The 23,165-nt window shown below is 46.3% G+C and overlaps 1 protein-coding gene across 4 annotated transcripts in view; it reads left to right on the top strand.

The window, feature by feature from the left end:
- INF2 (inverted formin 2) overlaps positions 1-22,243 on the top strand; it is a 96,481-nt gene extending 74,238 nt beyond the window's left edge. For 2 of the 4 annotated variants that reach the window (XM_043984536.1, XM_043984535.1), the window contains 13 exons: positions 1,160-1,262; positions 1,768-1,853; positions 5,267-5,367; positions 6,899-6,969; positions 7,070-7,177; positions 8,592-8,662; positions 9,540-9,660; positions 10,247-10,411; positions 12,671-12,773; positions 13,241-13,402; positions 17,378-17,977; positions 19,695-19,754; positions 20,712-22,243. In XM_043984536.1, coding sequence (XP_043840471.1) covers positions 1,160-1,262; positions 1,768-1,853; positions 5,267-5,367; positions 6,899-6,969; positions 7,070-7,177; positions 8,592-8,662; positions 9,540-9,660; positions 10,247-10,411; positions 12,671-12,773; positions 13,241-13,402; positions 17,378-17,977; positions 19,695-19,753 — 1,750 coding nt within the window. In that variant the 3' untranslated portion in view covers position 19,754; positions 20,712-22,243. The remainder of the gene's footprint in view (positions 1-1,159; positions 1,263-1,767; positions 1,854-5,266; positions 5,368-6,898; positions 6,970-7,069; positions 7,178-8,591; positions 8,663-9,539; positions 9,661-10,246; positions 10,412-12,670; positions 12,774-13,240; positions 13,403-17,377; positions 17,978-19,694; positions 19,755-20,711) is intronic. The other 2 variants (XM_043984537.1, XM_043984538.1) reach the window with 2 other exon arrangements.
- Positions 22,244-23,165: the final 922 nt, after the last annotated feature.

The following is a 23,165-nucleotide window of genomic DNA, read 5'->3' as shown; positions in this document are numbered from 1 at the left end:
TCATTATTTCTTATAGCACAATTATACACGGTGGACCAAAAGTCACAAAAGGGTCTGACATTTTAATAACTGGGGGGGTTGCGGAGAAAGGAGGGTTAAGTGACTTGCCCAGGGTGACACAGCTGGTATGTATCAAGTGTCTGAGGCTGGATTTGAACTCAGGTCCTCCTGAATTCAGGGCTGATGCTTTATCTACTGCGCCACCTAGCTGCCCCTTTAATAACTTTTTGAAAATTATTTTTTCTTTTTTTTTCACCATTGACAAGATTTGATTTTTTTTACACATAATGTACATTCATTTCCTATGTATACTATATATATATACACACACACACACACACATATATATATATATATATGTATGTATATGATGCTATGGTATTGCAAATTAAAAAGAAATTAATTAAGGAGTTATTAAGTATTCGTGACTTTTGGCCCACCCTGTATATGCCATAATTTATTCAGCCATTCCCCAATTTAAGGGAATCCCTTAATTTTTAATTCTTTGCCACCACCCCCCAAAAAAACCCCAATTATAAAAATGTGTGCGCCTGTGGGTCTTTTTCCTTTCTTTGTTCTCTTCAGGGGAGAGGCCTAATTGACGTATAACTGGGCCAAAGGGTATACAAGTTTAGTAAATTTGGGGGCACTGTTCCAAATTACTTTTCTTTTTTCTTTTCTTTTTTTTTGGTGAGGCAATAGGGTTAAGTGACTTTCCTAGGGTCACACAGCTAGTAATTGTTAAATGTCTGAGGCCGGATTTGAACTCAGGTCCTCCTGAATCCAGGTCCAGTGCTCTATCCACTCTACCACCTAGCTGCCCCCAAATTACTTTTCTAGAACAACAGCATACAATGATAGCAGTAAGAGCAGCAGTAGGAAAGATGGTGTAGAAACTCACTTGGCAGCCCAGGTTTGAGGGGGCAATAGGACAAGGGGTCAAGGAATTCAAGGGGAGAGGACAATCTGCGGTTGAACTAGTTACTTCTAGGCCCAGGTGGATTCTGAGGTCTCCTCCACCTTAGAGACTATGACTGTGTCTCTGTAACTGAGATAGAATCTGCCCTTGACTACCTCCTGAGTAGTGAGGCACAGAAGGGGTCAGGCCTGGCTTTGTGGAATGGAGTGTGGCGCTCACACCTAACTGCCCTTTCTACAGCTCCAATGAGGAGATCACAGACATGATCCAAAGAGGGGACAGGACCAGATTTGATGTGGAAGTTCTGAAGCAGCTCCTCAAACTGCTCCCCGAGAAGCATGAAGTAAGTTGTGCCCAGGGAAAAGGATGCGTGACTTTACCTTTTCAATAAGAAGATGCCCAGTAACATTATCAAACTCTCTGTGTGTTGAGTCCTAGCATTTTCCACATAGTGGGGGCAGTCAACAAAAAGGAGATCTTAGCCTAAGGCTTCAGGGTCTGGAGGAGATAAAGAAGGATCCCTGCCCTCAGGGAGCTCACAGTCTAAGGGGGGAAATGAAACACACACACACACACACACACACACACACACACACACACACTCACTCACTCACACATGTCAGTTATTAAATTAAAATGAAGCACCGGTGTGCCAATGTGTGCTATTTGGCCAAAAGAGCGGGGCTGGGGAGGGGTCAGGGGACACCCCTTGGACCATGCAGGGCTTGAAGTACAGAGATGATTTGAGGAGAGGAAGGAGGGACTGCTGTCAGCAGTCTGGACTACCAGGGCCTGGGCCTTCCTAGGGTGGGGAGCCCTCATCCCTTTGTGGTTTCTGTCCTTCCCAGATAGAAAATCTGAAATCATTCCAAGAGGAGAAAGCCAAGTTGGCCAGCGCTGACCAGTTCTATCTCCTCCTCCTCAATGTTCCCAGGTAAGTGCTTCACGGTGCCCAAACATGCTCCTTTCCTCTGTAGGCTTGGCCCTCTAGCAATACAATAACCCTGCACCTTATACATCCTGACTCCCCACAATGAGGGCGACTTAGAATGGGGATCAACCAGCATTTATTAAACACCTATTCTGTGTCAGGGGCTCTGGGAAGAGAAAAGTAAAGATAAAAGAATCCTTGCTCTCAGGCAGCTTGCACTCTTAAGAAAATATGCAAAATGTATATGAGGTAGATCCCAAATAACTTACAGAGATGTCCTGGTAGGTGGGAGGGTGCGGTCAGCAAAGGCCCCCCCCTCCCAAAGGAGGGTGGCATTCACTGGGAGCTTAGAAGAGAGCTAGAGGCCATCTCCAGTCATCCTGATCTGTATCGTTTTTGTTTTTGTTTTTGTTTTTGTTTTTTTCCCGGGGCACTGAGGGTTAAATGACTTGCCCAGGTTCACACAGCTAGTAAGTGTCAAGTGTCTGAGGCCGGATTTGAACTCAGGTTTTCCTGAATCCAGGGCCGGTGCTTTATCCACTGTGCCACCTAGCTGCCCCCTGATCTGTATCTTGCCACTGGACCCAGATGGCTCCAGAGGAGAGAGGGAGGTTGGTGGCTTTGCACAGCCCTGACTCACTTAAATCCAAATCACCTGTAAGTCAAGACATGACCTTCCTGATATCATTGGTCCTCTTTGAAACAGCAATAAAAAAGAGAGCTAGAGATTCCAAGAGTCAGAGCTAAGGAGGGTGTGCATTCCACATATGAAGGACTGACTCTGCAAAGATGGAATGTTGTATGCTGGGCCCTGGAAATAAGAGAGTCCAGTTTGGCTGAGACATAAGCAGCACGTGGAAAGAGAGTAATATGTAATAAACCTAGAAAAAAAGGCTGGAGCCAGATGGTAGAAGGTTTTAAACGCTAAACAAAGGGGTCAGTATTTGATCCCAGGGCTAACTGAGCCAGGGGCTGACGTGGTCAGAGCTGGGCTTTAGGCACATGTCACGTTGGCAGCCGTGTGAAGGATGGATTGGAGGGAGGAGAGAATCGAGGCAGAAAGAACAATCAGGAGGCTAGCCCTGAACTAGGGTGGTGGCTGGATGAGTGTGTGTATGAAAGAAACGTTGGGGAGTTAAAAATAAGATTCAGCCACTGATTCTGCATGAGAGGTGAGGGAGGGTGAAGAGTCCAGGACAGCTGAGGTTCTGAACCCACCTGACCAAGGTGCCCTCCACTAAAAGAGGAAAGTGGGGAGGGGGAGCTAAGGAGGAAAGATAATGGGTTCTCTTCTCTGTAGGACATACTGTCTTTGGAGTGCCCACAGCACATCTAGTGGGTTTTGTCTGCTAGGCAGTTAGACAGCTGGGAGTCATGTTCATAGAGATAATAACAAACCCTTGAGACCTGAAGAAATCACTTAGAGAGTATGTAGAGGAAGAAGAGGAGAGGGCCTAGGACAGAGCCTTGAGGGACACCCACAGTCACAAGGTGGAGCATAGATGATGATCCTTCTGAGGAGACAAAAAGAACAGCCAGAGAGGTAGGAGAACCAAGGGAGAACAGTGATGTGAACACCCAGAGAGAAGAGGGATGGGGGGGGAATTGGTTCTTGACCCTGGTCAAGAAGACATTCATTAGCCCTTCAATCATGGCCTCGTATGCTTGGGAAACTTATTTAAGAAATTCCAGGGTGAAAATCCAATTTTCAAAGCAGATGAATAAAGGAATGGAATTTGCCACAGGCTTAAAATAGTAGCTCTCTTATGTTTAAAATTTGATTTGTTTAAAAATATGTTTTGCACTTTCCTTTCCAAGAACATTCATTGTTATATTAAGTTAGAGCCGCTTCTCAAGTCCCTTATAACGCCAGATCTATAGAGTCCGAAGACTTCTCTAGGTTTAGCCATCAGACATTGACACTGAGGCACTCTGGATATTCCCATCACCTCCTGCTTCTTGGGGGCAGTGGACAGCACTCTAAACAGCCAGATAGGGAAGAAAGCTAGATTTTAGTTCAAACGCTACTGTTCTTTTGTTCTGGTACCTTGACCAAGATATTTTTCTCTGTAACAGTCTCCAATGGCCCTTCCAACACTGACATTCTAAGTTTTTTGCTATCAGGTCTCTTCCAGCTCTGACAGTTAATCAGAGCCAAACAAGTTTGAACCTAGGTTGGCCTTAGGACTCACTGACCCCATGGTCAGCTTCCTAGAGTACTACTTCCTCCTCTCAGAGCTGGTCCAGAGGACCTTAGCTTCAGCCTTTCACTCCTTTCTAAACCTTCCTTGGTCCCTCACCAAAGAGCCCAGCCCTTTGAACTTCCTGGCCCCTGAGCCAGCTTGGTCCCATGGGCTCTGAAATCAATAGTACCCAAGTTCTAATTACCTTCCCCTTTCCCATATTGCTACTGTTACCTTTGGGTGCCTCTTCCTAGCCCCTGCCTCTCCCTTTTCCACTCTTCTCCCTTCACCCCATATATTCAAGACCTCACAAGTACCTTTCCTATTACTTTTTCACAAAGGACAAAATAACAATACAAATTCAGAAATAACACACCAGGGGAAGGAAGGTCATTAGATGTGGATGTACAAGAAAATTCCCTAGCCTGAGACTAAATGGTATAATTTCTAGCCTAATCTTTGGCCTGGAGACATCTATATGTCTGTATCCTTCATGCTCCCAGACTGGAATGAATGATCTCTTCCCTAGCTAAATGTGAAATTCATCCACCTACTATATACTGTCGGGACTCAGCTCATTGGTCTGTTCTCCTAATCCCAGCCTCACTCTTAGCCAATCTGAATGTCTTCTAATGATACTGAAAGAATAGGTGAGTATTTCTAAATGCTCTAATTAATTCACATATCTTCCTCCTATCAAAGAACTAAGTACAAAGCTTTTGCAAAAAGACTGGAAATCTACTTGACACATAGTAACTATCAGTTCACAGCTTTGGTAGGTGTTAAGTGTAGCCAAAGAGGAAAGGAGAAACAGGAAAAGAAATGATTTGGGAGTGATATTCTTACTGTCTTAAAATACTCAAGGATCTATCATTTGGAAAAGGGGTTAGATTTGTTTTTCTTGGCCACAGAGTTGGCAAAACCCAAAGCAGTACAAAGAAGAGAAGGAAGGAAAAGAGTTGTAGAAAGTATGATTTTGGCTTAATGTAATGAAAAACAACTAGAACTTCCCCAAAGTAGATGTCTTGAAAAATGGTGAGCCTCCCATCACTAAAGGTCTTCAAGAGGAGGCTGAATGACCACATACATATTAGGGAAGTTGTGAAGGTTCCTCTTTAAGTATGGATTCCAGTTCTGAGATTCTATGCTTCCCAGTGGAGCTGAGCCCATTATGGGAAAGAAATCAAGTACCTATTTCCTATATGGACCTGTTGACCTATTTCTCTATTTTAGCTACCAGCTGCGGATTGAATGCATGCTGCTGTGTGAAGAGACAGTCATCATGCTGGACATGATCCGACCCAAAGCTGAGGTCATTCGTAAGGCCTGTGAGAGTAAGTGCACCCATAGGGACCTCAGAGGGTGGGACTCCTGGTTGGAACCCAGAACTGTATGGATACAGACTCAAAAGCTATCACTTCCTTAGTCTGCAAAATGGAAACAAAGAGGATACAATTAAAATCTAGAAGGGAATAGACCAAGAAATATAATACAGTTGTGGTTACTAAAACTCAGAAGCTAGAACTAGAGTCTCTCTCCTATTTTCCTTCTCACTTAGGATCATAAATTTAAAACTGTAGGGCCTCAGACACTTAACACTTACTAGCTGTGTGACCTTGGGCAAGTCACTTAACCCCAATTGCCTCACTAAAAAAAAAAAAAAAGAAAAAAGAAAGAAAACTGTAGGGGGCAGCTAGGTGGTGCAGTGGATAAAGCACAGGCCCTGGATTCAGGAGGACCTGAGTTCAAATCCAGCCTCAGACACTTGACACTTACTAGCTGTGTGACCCTGGGCAAGTCACTTAACCCTCATTGCCCCCCCCCCCCGAAAAGGGAAAAAAATAATAAAAATAAAACTGTAAGACCTCAAAGGGTCAACCCCCTCATTTTACAGATGAGGGAACTGAGGCCCAAGAAGATTAAGGGATTTGCCTGATGTTACACAAGAAGTGTCAGGATCAATACTTTTAGGGCAAATGAGAGAACATAACATCCCATTTTACACATAGGCCCCACCCTAAGAGGAGACATGAACTAGCATGAAAACCCCTCAATGGTGGTAGGGTTTAGGCTTTTCTTCCTTCCTTCCTTTCTTTTTTGATGTAGTAAAAAAACCACACTGCTTTTAGGTTCATGAGACCTCTGTTCAAATCTTATGAAGGGGAAGGAAAAATCAATTTCTTATCTACTTCTTCTTGTTCAGTCATTTCCAACTCTCCATGACCCCATGGACTTTTGTCCATGGAGTTTTCCTGGCAAAGAGACTGGGGTGGTTTGCCACTTCTTTCTCTAGTTTGTCCCCATTTTACAGATGAGGAACTGAGGCAAAATCTCCAGTGGATTGAGGCAAACAGAGGTTAAGTGACTTGTCCAGGGTCACCTAGCTAATAAGGGTCTGAGGGTGCTTTTGAACTTAGGTCTTCCTGACTCCAGGCTTAGCAGTCTATCTACTCCTCCACCTAGCTCTTCCTTCATATCTGCTCCTCCCTACCATAACCCTGGTCATGTTATTCAGACCCTCTGAGCCTCGGTTTCTGACATCTGACAATTCATAAAATGAAATCCTCTTGAAATCCCTCCCAACTCTAAGCACTATGATTCCATGGACTGTTTCATGGAGGAGTATCAGCCAGTTCTAGGAAGGTTTAGAGAAATTCCTGATGACAGCCCAGTAAGAGGCTATCAAAGGATACTAGTTATATTTGGGAATGTCCTTGCCCTGAGAAGATGGCTACCCCCTCCCCCAACCTATCCTTCAGGGCCCCAGCAGAGATCCTGAGCTGACCCTCGATGGCTTTTTGGGGGTACCTGGAGACCAGATTTGTTCACAGAACCAAATCATTAAAAGCACCCCTTGCTCTGCAGGTCTCCTCACCAGTCAGCGTTTGCCAGTTTTCTGCCAACTGATTCTCAAAATTGGAAACTTCCTCAACTATGTAAGTTGTTTCCTGGCCCACGCCAGACCAACAGGGCCTGTCCTGCCTCCTCCCTGCCTACAGGAACCTCAGTAATGATTGTCTATCTGATCTCTTCCAGGGGAGTCATACAGGAGATGCTGATGGTTTTAAGATCAGCACCCTGCTCAAACTCACTGAAACCAAGGCCAACCAGAGCCGTGTGACCCTGCTACATCACATCCTGGAGGTAAGGATCCCAGAGGCTCCCTGGTGGTGCTACCAGATAAAAAAGCTGGTTTGGTTTTGGTTTTAAATCAGACTTGTGATTTGATTGGTGTAAGGAGCTCCTGAGAGGGGACTCACAGACTGGCACTTTCTGTTGCCTTAGAGAGTTGCCTGGAATGCTGAGGAAGTTAGGTGACTTGCCCAAGGTCACACAGCCAGTATGTGTCAGAGGTGGGAATTGAATCCAGTTCTGTCAGACTTTTAAGGACAGCTCTCTATCCACAGGGCCACACTGTCCTCCTACAGAAGCTGAAGCACAAGGGCATAAAGTCTCCCCTGTCAGCCTTTTCCATTCCCTTTGCCGTCTCCCTGCCAGAGTGTCCTCATTTCCCAGCTTCTAGAAACTCATGTCATCCCATCATCGTATGTAGAGCTGGTGGAGGCCTTACAGGCCCTCTGGACCAGGACAGGCTGCTGTGCACACTGGCAGACACAAGGCACCATATGGACTGGTTTTGCTTCCCCCCCCCCCCCCCCAATGTCATAAGGAGAGTTTCATCTAAAGTAGGACTGGGAAATAACTCTGATGCAAAGACCAAAAGCATCAATAAAACGTTTGTTTTTTTTAAAGATCATCTGGTTCAGTCCCCATTTTAGAGATGGGGAATTTAAAGCCCACTTTTGCCCCCAGTGAATTAGTGACTTGGCACTTAACTTGACCTTGCAAAAGGCTCCCCTCCTCTTAGAGCCTGTTCCTCTTAGAGCCTGTTCCCCTTTTGCACAGTGAGGAGGTTGGGCTAAGTGGTCCCCGTTGCCCGTCACTTCCAGCTCTAATGTTCAGGAGTGGTCACCCAAAGCTCTGTGAGGGGCCAAGCTGACTGTGCTAGCCACTACCTAAGGCATGTCCTCTAAATTCCATGGCACCGATCTCTGTCTTTCCTGGAGCTCAAAACTAAGACAGGCTGAGCTGGCTGTGCCCCGGGGAAGATCAGGCAGATGGACTAGCCACAGTTAGCAGACATCCAGATGGACCCTCTGCACAAACAGGCCAAAGGGAGGTGCCCCGGAGGGACATGGGGCTGGAGCTATTGTGAGAAAAATGGTGCAAGGCAATAGAGCTGAAAACAAAATTTTTCTACAAATGAGTGGATGTCTGGTTCACATTAGGGGTGAAGAGCTATGAGAAGCAGCTCTTGTCCAGATCAAACAGGATTGGGGAATATAGCAGCTTTTTCTCAGTGGCCAATCTAGTGAGGGCTCAGAGAGGGGCTAGGGTTTGGAGGCACTAAGGGAAAGGATGCTGAAATTCAATTAAAAAAATACTGAAGTGTCTGTTATATGGAGAGCACTGTGTTGGTTGCAGGGGAAGATTTTTGCTGTAGAGAAGACACTGTCCTCGCTTTCAATGGTGCTGAAATGTTCTTGTTCTTTTCCAGGAAGTGGAGAAAAATTACCCTGACCTCCTGCAGCTCCCCAGTGACCTAGAGCACATCTCTCGGGCAGCAGGGTAAAAAACTTCCCCAGCCATTGCTATGGCTCCCATGTCCGAGAGGAGGAGAGCATGGCTGTATCTGGGCCACTTGGGATCAGTCAGAAGAGAAGCATTTTCACCATTGTACTGATCCTACATATGGATCATAAACAGTTTCCCCCTAAGACCTTGGGAAATGTCTCTAAAGGAATTAGATCAATCCTTCACATCTGGGAGAGCAGGCAGCCATTAGAAAGATCCTCATAGTGGGAGTCACGAGACCTGGGTTCTAATCCTGGCACTGCCAGTGACTGACTGTGTGGCTGTGATTGGGCAAGTCCCTTGTTTTTTTATGGAGGGGACTTAGTTTTTGCCTTTTTTTTTTTTTTTGGTGAGGCAATTGGGGTTAAGTGACTTGCCCAGGGTCACACAGCTAGTAAGTGTCAAGTATCTGAGATCGGATTTGAACTCAGGTCCTCCTGAATCCAGGGCCAGTGCTCTATCCACTGTGCTACCTAGCTGCCCCAGTTTTCTCCTTTCTAAAGTGAGTGGGTTGGACTAAATGTCCTCCCTCCTAAGTTCCTTTCCAACTGATATTCTGTGATTCTGAGTGTGTGACTTTCTACTTTTATACATACGTATTACCTTTGATTCCCAAAATAGGCCCAATTTCCCATCTGTGCAATTGACAGGGAGGGAGAGATTGTGGTATAATTAATGATCTCTAGCTATTACATTTTATGATTCTTAGACCTGCCTTCTCTGGTCCTCAGTTCTTCATCTGTAATATAGGGAAAGAACTTAGATCAGAAGAGAGGACATAGGCCTTTCCAGTTTTTACGCTAGGTGATCTCTGACCTGTGGTCTCACAATGAGGTCCTTCTTCCACCCCACCCCCTCCACTGACTCTCAGGATCAATATTGATATCATCCACTCGGAAGCCAGCAGCAACCTGAAGCAGTTGCTGGAGATGGAGCGGAAGGTATCTTCAGGGATTCCTGAGGTGCAGGAGCAGTATGCGAAGCCCCTCCAGGCAAGTGACCACCAGCCGAAGCTTCAGGCTGAGTGAGGGAGGTGGGTGCTGGGCACAGTCAAAATGAGGCCTATGGATACCATCAAGAAGATTCCTGTGTTGGGTAGGAGAGAATATTAGATGCCTTCTGAGATCTTGTCTGACCTGATGATTCTACCCAGCAGTTGATGTTTAACAACTGGCTCTTCAAAGGGAAAAAGATGCACAGAAAACACACTTTTAAATTTAATCTGCTTTATTAGCATCTTGTTTGTCACTTTACTAAGTCTATAGACAATCAGCAAAATAATAAATCAACCCCTGATTTGTAGCGTTTATCAATTTCCATGGTGTAAATGTTCACACTGGAAATTTAACAATCACCTTTATTGAGCCAGTTCAGGCCAACTTTGGCACACCTATATGATCTTAAATTGCAAAGAAGCCAGTTTCATCCCAGTGTGAAAAAAAAAATCTTCCCTAGTACTGAAAACAGTCCCAAAGTCAGAACGAGCAGATCGCCCAGCAGAGGTTCTGTGATTCATGCTTTGGGGCATCTGAGGGGTCCTTGGACACAGCTGGACTGTGAATGAATGACTCTCTCCAGGATAGCACCTCAGCCTCCAGGGAGTTAGAGGAAGAGTTTAAGGTCATTGAGAGAAAGAAGATAGAACTGGCTGACTACCTCTGTGAGGATGCCCACAAGCTCTCCCTAGAGGACACCTTCAGTACCATGAAGACATTTCGAGAACTTTTCATCAGAGCCCTGAAGGTGAGTGTCCGGTGAACAAGGGAAAACTTTGGATCAATGCTACAAATGCAAATTCAGATTGCACAAATGTACTTTCTGGGTATAAAAAACATGTAGTGGGCACTCTTAAGACCCTCCACTTCCACTACGGGATTTTTGTTTTTTTGGTTTTTGGCAGGGCAATGAGGGTTAAGTGACTTGCCCAGGGTCACACAGCTAGTAAGTGTCAAGTGTCCTCCTGAATCCAGGGCTGGTGCTTTATCCACTGCACCATCTAGCTGCCCCCCAAGACCCTCCACTTCCAATAAAGATAGATAGGCAGAAAGACAAACAGACAAATAGATGAAGCATTAAGCATTGACTATGTGCACTAACAGGCCACCTAGGTAGTACAGTGGATAGAGTGCTAGATCAAGAGTAAGGAATACTTGAATTCAAATCCAGCTGTGTGACCCTGGGCAAGTCACTTAACCCTGTTTGCCTCAGTTTCCTCATCTGTAGAAGGAGAACGAAGTGGCAAACCCCTTCAGTATCTTTGCCAAGAAAACCCAAATGGGGTCAAGAAGAGTCATACATGACTGAACAACAATAACTTGCCAGGCATTGTGCTAAATGCTAGGGATACAAAAACAAGTGAGAAAAGCCTTAGTAATGATTCCTGACATCTACAGGCTACTTGTACCTCCCTCAAGCCCTTTCCCATCTCTTATATCCGTTCAGCTTCACAACATCTCCTGTTGGGGAAGAAAAGCAGATGCTAAGCCCTATGTTTACAGTTGAGGACACTGAGGCACACAAAGGGACAACCACTTTGCCTGGTTCCACAAGGAGCTGGTGGCAGAATTAGTCCAAAACTCCCAGCTTGCTTTGTGTACAAGAACTTGGGTTGGAATCCTGGCTCTGATACTCACTCAAAGACCAAGTTATCTCAGGCAATTCATTTCCCTTCTCTGAGGCTCTTCTGTAAAGTGGGAATGACAATGTTTACAAAGCCTGCCTCACAGGGTTGTGAAGAATACATTTCATAAGCTGTAAAGCTTATGTGAGCAGTTGTTCTTTTATTTTTTTTTTAAGTGAGGCAATTGGGGTTAAGTGACTTGCTCAGGGTCACACAGCTAGTAAGTGTTAAGTGTCTGAGGCTGGATTTGAACTCAGGTACTCCTGACTCCAGGGCCGGTGCTCTATCCACTGTGCCACCTAGCTGTCCCTAGTTGTTCTTTTATTATGAAAATGGGATCTAATATTATTTGAGGGCACTGTGAAATAGCAGGTAGACGGCTGGCCTCAGAGTCCAAAGACCTATTTGTGGGCACATCTTCCTTCACCTCTCAGTGCTTATGGACAATCTTCCAAGGCTGTAACTTAGAGATGAACTCTCCCTCCACATCAGTAGAGGAATTCTCCACACTTGGAATTACTTACAGCAATAAAATCTTCCCCATCTTACTCCAAAGCTGTCACCGGGGGAGCCCTGGATTCCTGAGTATTTGTAATATTGAGATCGATGGCCTGCATGATCATAGTGGCTTCTTTATTTAATCTGACAGCTTGCATCTCTACCCAAAGGATAGCTTCAGCTTCAGTATCACCCTGCTACCTCACCCAGGAAGCTGGGTCACTCGTACCAGCTTCAGTAGGACACCTTGGCTAAAGACTGAGGTGCTAGGCTGGGCACCCCTGGAGAGAACTATGTAGACATGGTGCCTGCTCATCTCAGACAGAGAAGAATCCACAGCCACAATTCTTGCCTTCAGGGAGCCCACTGAGACAGACAGAGCTATGGAGACAGGTTCTCTGCCCTGCCCTTGGAGAAATCATCATGTGACAGATAGATCTATGCAAATGAGATCCCTTCCCATCTCAGTCATTAAGCATTTATTAAGCACCTATGGTGTCTCAGTGCCACACTGATGCAAGAGAACTATGCATAAATGGTTCTTGCCCTCAGGGAACGCACCATCTCAGAGGAGCATAAGGCATACTCACATGGGACACAAAGACAACTGAATAGAAACCTAGCAAAGTGATTGAGAGAAGAGCAGGGCTAGGAATCATGTTCTAGACTTACTAATTTGCTGTGTGACCTTGGGCAGGTGGCTTCCCCTCTCTTGCCCTCATTTTCCTCTTCTGAAAATGAGAGTGCTAAACTAAATGATCTCAAAGATGTCTGACATCCTAGGATGCTATAAATAGGCATCTGTGACAAAACCCAAAGCCCCTTTCCCAGGCCCCTGGAAACTCGGTGACTGACAGAAGCCCTTTGCTCTTTTTTGTTATTAGGAGAACAAAGACTGGAAGGAGCAGGCAGTGAAAGCAGAGAAGAGGAAGAAGCAACTGGAGGCTGAAGAAGCCAAAAGGCCCCGGGGAGAAGATGGGAAGATCAGTAAGCAGGGGGACCGGGGCCATGGGGTGTCTGGGCCAAGTGAGCAGCTGAGGCTACAGGGTGAGGGGGAATCCTCTCCTCCTCCTATTCCTCAAGTCCAAGCCCAGTTTTTCCAACATGACACAAAGAGTCAAGGTTTCCCAAGCCACTCCCTGCAAAGCTCCCCTGCAACCAAAAAGGCCCTCCCTGGTTAATTCTGCCAGAGATTCCAGCAGCCCCTCAGTCCTATATGGCCTTAGTCACCAGAAATTATTTATTTTCTTTCTAAATACCCTCATATCCTTTTAGGATTCCCTTCCTCCCCTGGGGAGCTCCTGGAGGGCAGAGGCCATGTCTCCTTCCTCCCCTTCAGACTTGGGGCTCTCAAAGGACAGAAGCTGTGTTTTCTACTCTTTTGGCCCCAGAGAATTTGGGACTGGGCAGGTTCTATCTATGGGGTGACTGGGGGACTTCTGGGATTTCTATAGTTCGGAAGGGAGCCGTGAAACAGGAGGAAGTGTGTGTCATCGATGCCCTCCTGGCTGATATCAGGAAAGGTTTCCAGCTGAGGAAGACTGCCAAGGGCAAAGGGGACTCAGACAATGGCCTAAAAGCAGCCCCCAGTGAACCCGTCAAGGAAAAAGACACTGGTAAGACATCACCCCCTTGCTCTCTTGATGGCCTCCCCTCTTCTAAACTTGTCCATCCTTCAGAGCTCAAATCTCACTTCCTCCAAGAAGCCTTCCCTGCTCATACCAGACCTCGGTGATTTCCTTCTTTGAATTTGTTTGTTTGTTTGTTTGTTTGTTTGTTTGTTTTTTAGTGAGGCAATTGGGGTTAAGTGACTTGCCCAGGGTCACACAGCTAGTAAGTGTTAAGTGTCTGAGGCTGGCTTTGAACTCAGGTACTCCTGACTCCAGGGCTGGTACTCTATCCACTGTGCCACCTAACTGCCCCTCCTTCTTTGAATTTTTATAGGGCTTAGAGTATGGGCCACAAAGTATAGTATTTGTATTTGAATTGTACTCCTTTGTTACAGATTGGAGGCCTAGAAGGGGAAAGCAACTAAGCAGTGCATTGGGAGTCCAAGCACCTGGGTTCTAATCCTGGCTTTTGCCACCAAGTCATTGTGTGACCTTAGACAACACATTTGCCTCTCTGCCTCAGTTTCTCCTCTATAAAATGAGAAACTTGACAGAGATGGTTTCCAAGCTCCTTCCCAAGCTTTGACAGTCCACAACCCCGTATAATTCTAAGAGCCTACAATTCTGTTGTTAGGATTTGGAGACTCTGATCATATATGTCTGGGAAGCCCTGTCTCCCCCAGGCTGAGAAATCCTTGAGGAAAGGGTTCATCCTTGTTCTGTGAACTCACCGAAAGGAGGGGTTGGATCTGCTCTAGTCTCTTTCTTTATTTGTCCAGCTGAACCCAGGACTGGACACAGAGCGGGGCTCAAGAAAACTGGATGGGTTGCTTGGTTAGTTGGCTGGCTGAATGTTTGCTACCTCTGCCTGGCCTATGAGTGCTATCTTTTCTGCTTCCCTTCTCTTCTTCTTTTTTTTTTTGTTTTTGTTTTTGTTTTTTTGGCGGGGCATTGGGGTTTAAGTGACTTGCCCAGGGTCACACAGCTAGTAAGTGTCAAGTGTCTGAGGCCAGATTTGAACTCAGGTACTCCTGAATCCAGGGCCAGCGCTTTAACCACTGCGCCATCTAGCTGCCCCCTTCCCTTCTCTTCTTTTTTTTTTTTTTGTTTGTTTTTTTGTTTTGTTTTTTTGTGAGGCAATTGGGGTTAAGTGACTTGCCCAGGGTCACACAGCTAGTAAGTGTTAAGTGTCTGAGGCCGGATTCGAACTCAGGTACTCCTGACTCCAGGGCCGGTGCTCTATCCACTGTGCCACCTAGCCACCCCCTTCCCTTCTCTTCTAATGAGGAATTCCTCTCCTAGCCCTAAGGTTTCAACCCTTTCATTAGGAGGATGGTATGGGAGAGGGGCAGCACAGAGAGAGAGTGAGCAAGAAGGAAGCTAAGCCTGCCCCAGACCTCTTATTCCCAATCATTATAACGTAACTTCTTTAGGAGAGAGGAAAACATCTCAGTCAACTATCATCATAGGTAGGCCTCCAAGTGAGGTGAACCAAATCCTAGCGCATGCTCTCTCAACTTGCAGTCAGGCAAACAAGCCTGACTTTGGGGCTCCCCTATGTTTCCCAGATCTCTGATAGGAGTACCTCCCCACCCCACCCCTGGTTTCTGAACCTTCAAGGAAATAGTTCACTCAGAAAAGCAAGAAAGAAATGGAACCCAATACTACCCCTGAGATGGGTCTCAAACCCAGGCCCTTGCCCAGGTCCAAGTCACCTCTCTCTTAACAGTCACCTTCTGTCTCTGCAGAGCTGTCATGCTCACAGGTGTCAGCAGCCTGCCTATAATTACCTCCAGGATATAGAATTAATTACCAGCAGACAATTCCAGACTGATAAATGTACCACTTTAGCCTTGACCTTGGACTCATTTCCTCATATTGATAGCCCCTCAATAAAGCCAGGGACTCCCTCCCTCCTTCCTTCCTTCCCTCCTTCCTTCCTTTCCTTCCTTCCTTTCCTTCCTTCCTTCCTTCCTTCCTTCCTTCCTTCCTTCCTTCCGTCCGTCCGTCCTTCCTTCCTTCCTTCCTTCCTTCCGTCCTTCCTTCCGTCCTTCCTTCCGTCCTTCCTTCCGTCCTTCCTTCCATTACACTAATATGGACTGCTAGAAGACAGAGTGGAGAAAGTGCTAGACTTGGAATCAGGAAGACCTGGGTATAAATCCCACTTCAGATATTAGCTATGTGACCCTGGGCTAGTCACTTAACCTCTGTCTACCTCAGTTTCCTCAACTGTAAAAATGGAGATAATAATAGCACATACCTCATGAGAGCTAAATGAGATAACATGTAAAGCACTTTGTAAACCTTAAAGTGCTATATAAATGCCATCTACATCATTATTAACTACAAAGGAACTATGAAGGAAGACACTATTTGTATCCAGAGAATGGATCAATAGAAGTATGTATAGAATGGTTTTACATGTATATATGTGTGTGTGTATATGTATAGACATACATATATATGTACCCATACACATATTTATGTCTAATGGTAAACATCTCTAGAATGCTAGGGGCACAAAAAAGTTATACAATAACTTTAGTAGATTTAAAAGGAATAGCAAAGGGGCAGCTAGATGGCGCAGTGGATAGAGCACCGGCCCTGGAGTCAGGAGTACCTGAGTTCAAATCCGGCCTCAGATACTTAACACACTTACTAGCTGTGTGACCCTGGGCAAGTCACTTAACCCTAATTGCCTCACTAAAAAAAAAAAAAAGGAATAGCAAGTAGTACATAATAGATTTCTGGTTTCATGTGCAATCATCTTTTTTTTCCCTATTCCAGTATGTTTTGTCAATGATTATTTATTTCTTAAGTTCAGAATAAAATTTCCAAAAAAAAGGTCCTTTACACTCCTCCCCTGTCTGATGTCTTCTTCTGCCCTACAGATGTGATAGGAGACTGTAGGGAAGTGCCCTTCAAGGGTGAATGGGCAAATCACTAGCACTCACTGGATATTGTTTCCTTTTGTGTTACCTACACACTCTATGAATATCAGTTGTGGTTCACATGGCACAGTGGAAAGTCTGCTGGATTTGGAATCAGGGTTAGGGTTTAGATCCTGGCTCTGCCAATAACTTACCTGTCTGACCTTGGGCAAATCATCTTGTCTTTCTGGGCCTTGTTTTTTTCAGTTGTAAAATGAGGGGGGTGGCGATTCAGCTAGATGGCCTTGCAGATCCATTTGTGACCCTCTGCCTCTTCTGATGACTACATGTACATTTGAAGATGAGTCCCCAAAGGATATTCTGATGCCAGCAATGGCATAAAGCATGGAAACTAAATGAAGTGGGGAGCCCTGAGTTGAGACTAAGATGCCTCCTAACAGCGCAATCTTTTCATGAGATGTTTTCAGGGGCCTTCTTGTCTGTTCCTGTCTAAAGACAAACAATCCCTTACCTAGGGGAGGTCTCAGATTAGTTGGGAAATATGACGCATCTAAAATGAGTTCACCGGGGCAGCTAGGTGGCGCAGTGGATAAAGCACTGGCCTTGGATTCAGGAGTATCTGAGTTCAAATCCAGCCTCAGACACTTGACACTTATTAGCTGTGTGACCCTGGGCAAGTCACTTAACCCCAATTGCCTTACCAAAAATAAATAAATAAATAAATAAATAAAATGAGTTCACCCCAAGACCCTGTGACTCAGACTGCAAGGGCTAATAGGACGTCCCTGAAAGGAGAGCTCAGTAAGGGCTAAGGGTGGTCAGGATGGGTTTCCTAGAGAAAGTGGTATCCAAGCTGGGCCTTGGAGGATGGGACACATTAAGGCATGGAGGGACAAGAGGGAAGAGGACATCCAGGACACAGGAATGACATGAGTGCAGGCTGACGTACAAGTACCTGATGTGGTGGGGTGGACGTAGCTTCATTAAGCTTTCTCCCCAGAATAAAACCCAGTGAAAGGGTGATTCAGCACCGTCCCCACCTCTGGAGTGGTTCAACTTTACTTGACATTCCTATATTTATTCTCAACAGCTATAAAGGACACTGGCAACAGCTCCAAGCCTGGGCAGGGCTTTGACCTTGCTGACGCTACTCTTGGAGAGACCTGGGACCAGGACAACCCGAATGATCCTGGGTCTATTGGTGGAATCCCCAAAGGACCCTCTGAAGTCAGTGGCCGTGGCTGCCCAAGCCCAGAGGGCCACAAAGCTTCCACAGCAATGCCCAGCTCTCCTGACGATCCTCGTATAGTGCTACTTGATGACTCCAAGTCTCTGAAGCCCATCAAGTTTTCCAGTGGCTCTCACCCTTGGGGCACAGATGTGGGCAGTGAGGTGGATGGCACCAGAGCAGAGGATCAAGCTGCAGAGCACCAGGCTGGCAGAACAGCCAAGGGACCCGAGAATGGCTGTCAGAGGTCAGAGGATGCAGAGCCAAGTCCTGCAGAGGTGGAGGAGGAAGAGGGGGAAGACACAGCGCCAGACTCAGTGCTAGACACATCTCTGGACAGGTCTTTCTCTGAAGAGGCTGTTACTGATTCCTCAGGCTCTGGGACCCTCCCTCGATCCCAGGAGCGGACCAAGAAGGGATCTGGGAAGCGGAGGAAGAAGCGACATCCTAGGAGCCATGAAGGTAACTCCTTTTGTCCATTTCCAGTGGCTGATGCTGTTTCTTCTCATCCAGCTATGGTCTTGTGGTACTTGGTCTTCCTGGGATGTCCAGTGATACCAGCTAGAACACAGTTAAGCCCTGACTCCGCCTCTAGACTGAGCCCAGATCCCAGCCGGCCCTCTCACAAACACACAGCTTTGGTCACAAGAGAGACAAAGCTTAAGAGAATGTGTTTGACTCAGTAAAGCCCTGGTGAGTCAGCTAGTTAGGGCAATGCTGGACTTCAAGTCAGGAAGGGCCAAGTTAAGATCCTATCTCAGGCACTTACTTGAGGCATGACCCTGGGCAAGTCATATAACCATTCTCAGCCTCAGTTTCCTCATCTGCAAAATGGGGCTAATCACAACACCTACTTCCCAGGGTGGTTGTGAGGATCAAATGAGATAACCTCTCTAAAGTGCTTTGCAAACCTTAAAACCCCATGGAGGGGCAGCTAGGTGTGCAGTGGATAGAGCACTGGCCCTGGAGTCAGGAGGACCTGAGTTCAAATCCGACCTCAGACACTTAACACTTGCTAGATGTGTGACCCTGGGCAAGTCACTTAACCCCAATTGCCTCACCAAAAATAAATAAATAAATAAATAAGATATATGCCCCCCCCCGCACCCCCCCAAAAAACCATGGAAATGCCAACTTCTTTTCATTTCATTTTCATACAAGAAGGACAAGGACATTTCTAATACCGATTCTGACCTTCATTCACTTTCCCCTTGTCTCTCAGAGATTCGTGGCTGAGACTCCCATATCTCACTCGCTATGAATGGGAAACGACAGTCCCTCCATTCATTCCACCAGCCTTGACTGAGGGCTTGTTCTAAGACCCTGCAACATAAATTGGCAGGATGATTGTCTCCTTCCTTTTGAGAGTTCACTCACAAACACACAGACACAGCATCACCTTTCAGTGCGGCAGAGAAACATAGTGGATAGAAAGGATAGGCTTGGGGCCAGGAAGCCCTGAGTTTTAGCCCACCTCAGGCACTTACCTAGCTATATTTATTGGTCCTGGGGCAGGTCACTTAACCTTACTCAGCTTCAGTTTCCTCATCTATAAAATGGGAATGACAATGCATTTTATTCACTGTTTCACTCATGGGATTGTTATAAAAGGCTCAAGTGACAGGTAAGGTGCTTTCCAAATCTCAGTGTATATCCAGTACTCACTCAACAACCTATATACCTATCAGTTCTTATTGCTCTTCTGATCTATCATGGAAAAAAAGTGAGTCATCCATTGGGCCAAGAACTGGGCTCTGCACACAGTCGTTATTTATTAAGCATTTATTGAATCGTTATTGAATAGTGCAGAGCAGAGGTGCCAGCATACAGCCCATAACTCTCTCAAGTGTTGCCCTCCAAGCCAGATTGAAATGTAATTGGGAAATAGGTGACAAAATAAAAATACAGGAAAACATAGGTAATACGTTAATTATGTTAATTATTAATATGTTAATACATGTTAATTAGTGTGTGGCCAGCATATGTGTGGACTGGTGGTCCCATTTGCAGTTGACTTTGACATCACTGGTGTAGAACCCGATTTCTTCTCCCTCATTTCCCTGTCCTCAGGGAGTTTGCCTTCTCAGACAGAACGACAGGGACGCTTTTTTTTTCTTTTTTGTTTTGTTTTGTTTGGGCTCTGTATGACAAGGTATCTCGTGTGTCTTTTATTCAAAAGCAGAGGTTGACTCTTATTCTGGAGATGCTAAAACAAAATGGCCTTGTGTAATCCAGTGAGGTAGGTAAACGGCCCGAGAGGCTTCTTCTTGTCGACTAACCTGGGTGGCGATGGTGGGCCGGTGCTCTCCCCAGTCCTGTGTCGGCGACCCTCCGCTAATATGATGCTTCTCCCCTGGGAGCTGGCAGGCTTCTCTGCTGGTGGCAAACATGCTGTTGGTAGCCAATCGGACTTTTCTTCCCCTACCCCATGTCTCTCCTTCCTTATCTTCTCTCCCCTCTCTGATTTCCCAGATGAGAAAAGATTGCTGGTTATCTTAAAATGCCCACATTCCCATATTAAGGTAACCATTGGTCTCGCTTTTGCTGACTGTTTCTCCCCTGCACTGAGGTAAATGCAACTCCAGGTCCATCAGTAGGCTAGTTCTTTCTTTCCTAGCCTATCACTGCTAAGCTTTATTGAATGGATTCACTAGGAGGAAACTGAGGCCAAAAGAGGTCACGATTTGGTCAGGGTCACAGAAGCAGTAAGTAGCAAGGCTCTGCTTTGAACCCAGACCAAACCCAGTGGTGTGTTCCACTATGGCTACTAAAGACCTGGGTTTGAATCTCAGCTCTGATACTGACCATGTGACCTTGGGAAAGTCTCTTTCCTTTCCCGAGCCTTGTTCTCCTCAGTACAAATATGGGGGCAGGACTGGCTGATCTCTAAGGTCCCTTCCTATCATGCTAAGAATGGGAAGTTTAAAAGATTGAAGACTAAATGAAGTTACACTCAGATTTTTGCTGGAAAAACGGTGAAGCCATTTGTTCAGGCTGAAGCAGAGTCGGAGGTGCAGTGTCTTTGTGTCCCCGTGTCCGTGGCTGAAGTTCCCACTAACAAGAGGCTTTCCCCACTGCAGTCTCTACTGTGCCCCTTCTAGGATGCGGCCGGCTCTGCAGTGTGATGAGGATGGGATGAAGAGGAGGGTCCCTCTTAACAAAACTATTTCTTCTTCTTCTTCTCCCTTCCCTCCAGGTATCAGACCCAAGGCCATGGCCAAATGAGGAAGACTGGAGACAGAATCTGACTTTGTGCATGCCCTCTGCTGCAGTGGACTACTGGGACTGAGGACACATACCACAGGGGAGTGGGGGGGTGGGAAGGACAGATACTCCTATTCCTTGGGAGTTCTGGGCTGGGGACTAGAGACCCTAGAACTCAGTGCCTTACATCAATGGGACCCAGGGGCGGTGTCTCCTGAACTGGCTAAGAAGTGGCACCCCAGACTTGGGACAGAAGGCAATGGACAGAGCCTGCCTTGGATCCGCAGGACGACTCCTGGCAGCTTCTTTCCCATCCTGGACAGCAGCTAGAGATGAGAGCTCTAGCCTCTACCTTGTTTGAATGGTGGGGTTCAATCCCAGACCTATTGCTTGGCTAAACTAGCAAGCCTGCCCACACCCCCAAACCAAAGTCCAGTGTTCTCCACCTCCCCTCCTGGTAGCTCTTTTTCGTAAGTAACCCTGGGGGGCCATGGCTTTGGCGATTGATGTGATGCCGTGTCGATGTTTGATGATGATGAGCTTTCTAGCACAAAGTGATGTTTCCATGTGCAGTGGCAATGAGACCGTTAAAAGATTTACCAGTTTCACTAGATGCCTCTGACCTTCCTGGTTCACTGTCCTCTAGCTTTTACCACCCCCCCCCCCCAAGCATGTATCGCTTTGTAAATAATCATTCCTTTGGAATAAAAATAACAGAACTTCCATGTCTATAGTGCATTAAGGTTTACAGATCACTTCCCACAACAGCCTTGTGAGGGGCACAGTGCAAGTATTATTTCCATTTGGCACAGGAGGAAATTGAGGCTCAGAGATAGTAATTGACTTGTTGAGGATTATCCTAAATGAGAGGTGGATTTTTTTTGTGAGGCAATTGGAGTTAAGTGATTTGCCTAAGGTCACACAGCTAGTTAAGTGTCAAGTGTCTGAGGCTGGATTTGAACTCAGGTCCTCCTGAATTCAGGGCCAGTGCTCTATCTACTGTGCCACCTAGCTGCCCTGAGAGGTGGATTTTGATGGGGATTTGATTTTTCCCACCATTCACCTGCTTTCTTGGATCATTCACTGGCCTGGATTGACTGGCAGCCAATGTCCTCTTTAACTTTATTATTAAACAATGATGGAGTAGAGAGAGGTGTCAGGAGTGGCAAGGAGATGGGGATCAGAGAGAGCAGAGAGGCTGCCTCTTAAATCCCAGTCTAGTTAAGTTCCACCCAACCTAGAACTAAAACTTTCACCTCTCTCCATCAGCACAGTTGAGAGACTGAGTAGCAAAGTTCATTTTTTTTAACTCAAAAGAACTGGCTAGGGAAGCCTTATGGGGCTGTCTGATGGAAAGCCAACATCTAGCATGTAAGGGGATGAGTCAGTTGGATTGGGGAAGAGGCTGGTAGGGGGAACAGAATCTGAGCGTGGCCTGATGTTTAGAGTTCTCCATCTGTGACCCCCACCGGGCTGGCCACGCGATCCTTGTTCTAAGAAATAAAATGTTTATATCTTCCTTTCTCATCAGAGCAAGTGTCAACTCTCATTAAATCTAAGTGAGCTCTTGTTGGACACACCCCTTCCCCAGCAGTATACCATCCTCCCGGGGTTCAGGGGACACCTGAAGGTGGGGAGAGGTCAGGGTCTTCTCATGGCCCTGACTGGAGGCTGATGGCTTTAAAAATTTCTGTCATCCACAGACCTTTTCTTCTCAAAGCCAAAAGCCCATCTTGCATACCTGCTGATTTCATGGGGCTATCTCAGGGTCATTCTCTGGGGGCTTAGTGGGAGTAACAGGCAGATTCCCCTTCCCCTACATTTTGGGGACCAATCCTTCTTACCCGTGGAAGTTTTCACCCCAAAGGCCTAAGTAGTGGGGGGCAAGTACCGGCAGTTGGGGGTTACAGGACATGGCACCACCCCATAGTTCTGTTATCACTGTGGCACCCCAGGTTTCCCCACAGTCTTGAGTGGGCACAGCTGTCTCCTCCCCCAAACAACCACACTGCATGGGTCAGGCTGTCCACTGCACTCATGCTGATGCTCCTCCCCACAACCCCCAATAAAAATGAATTTTCTAGGGGCCACAGTTAACAGCCATACACGATTCTTTGCTGGTTTGTGTTTGAGACCTTTCTTCTAGTGCTAATGGGCCTAGCGGTTCTGTCGAGGCGTCAAAGTGTGTTCAGCCTGTCTGGCATAACTGGTTGGTTTTTTGGCAAGCAGATAAATAACTGGTTGTCTGCCCTCTTCCCCTTTAAAATTCAAGCCTCCATTTGCCTCTCCTTTGGGTGTTAGTGTGTCTTTCTGTGTCTGTGTGACTGTCTCTGTCTCTGGAGAACCTGGGTCTTGTGTAGACCTCCTAGAGGTACTGTGGCACAGCTGACAGAGAGCCGACCCCAGACCCAGGAAGACCTGACTGGAACCCTGGACCCTTGATGCT

The sequence above is a fragment of the Dromiciops gliroides genome, chromosome 2 (genome assembly GCF_019393635.1).
Source record: "Dromiciops gliroides isolate mDroGli1 chromosome 2, mDroGli1.pri, whole genome shotgun sequence".
In the NCBI taxonomy this organism is placed as follows: Eukaryota; Metazoa; Chordata; class Mammalia; order Microbiotheria; family Microbiotheriidae; genus Dromiciops; species Dromiciops gliroides.
Note: the sequence above shows the minus strand (reverse complement) of the source record. Positions and strands in the feature narration are given on the sequence as shown.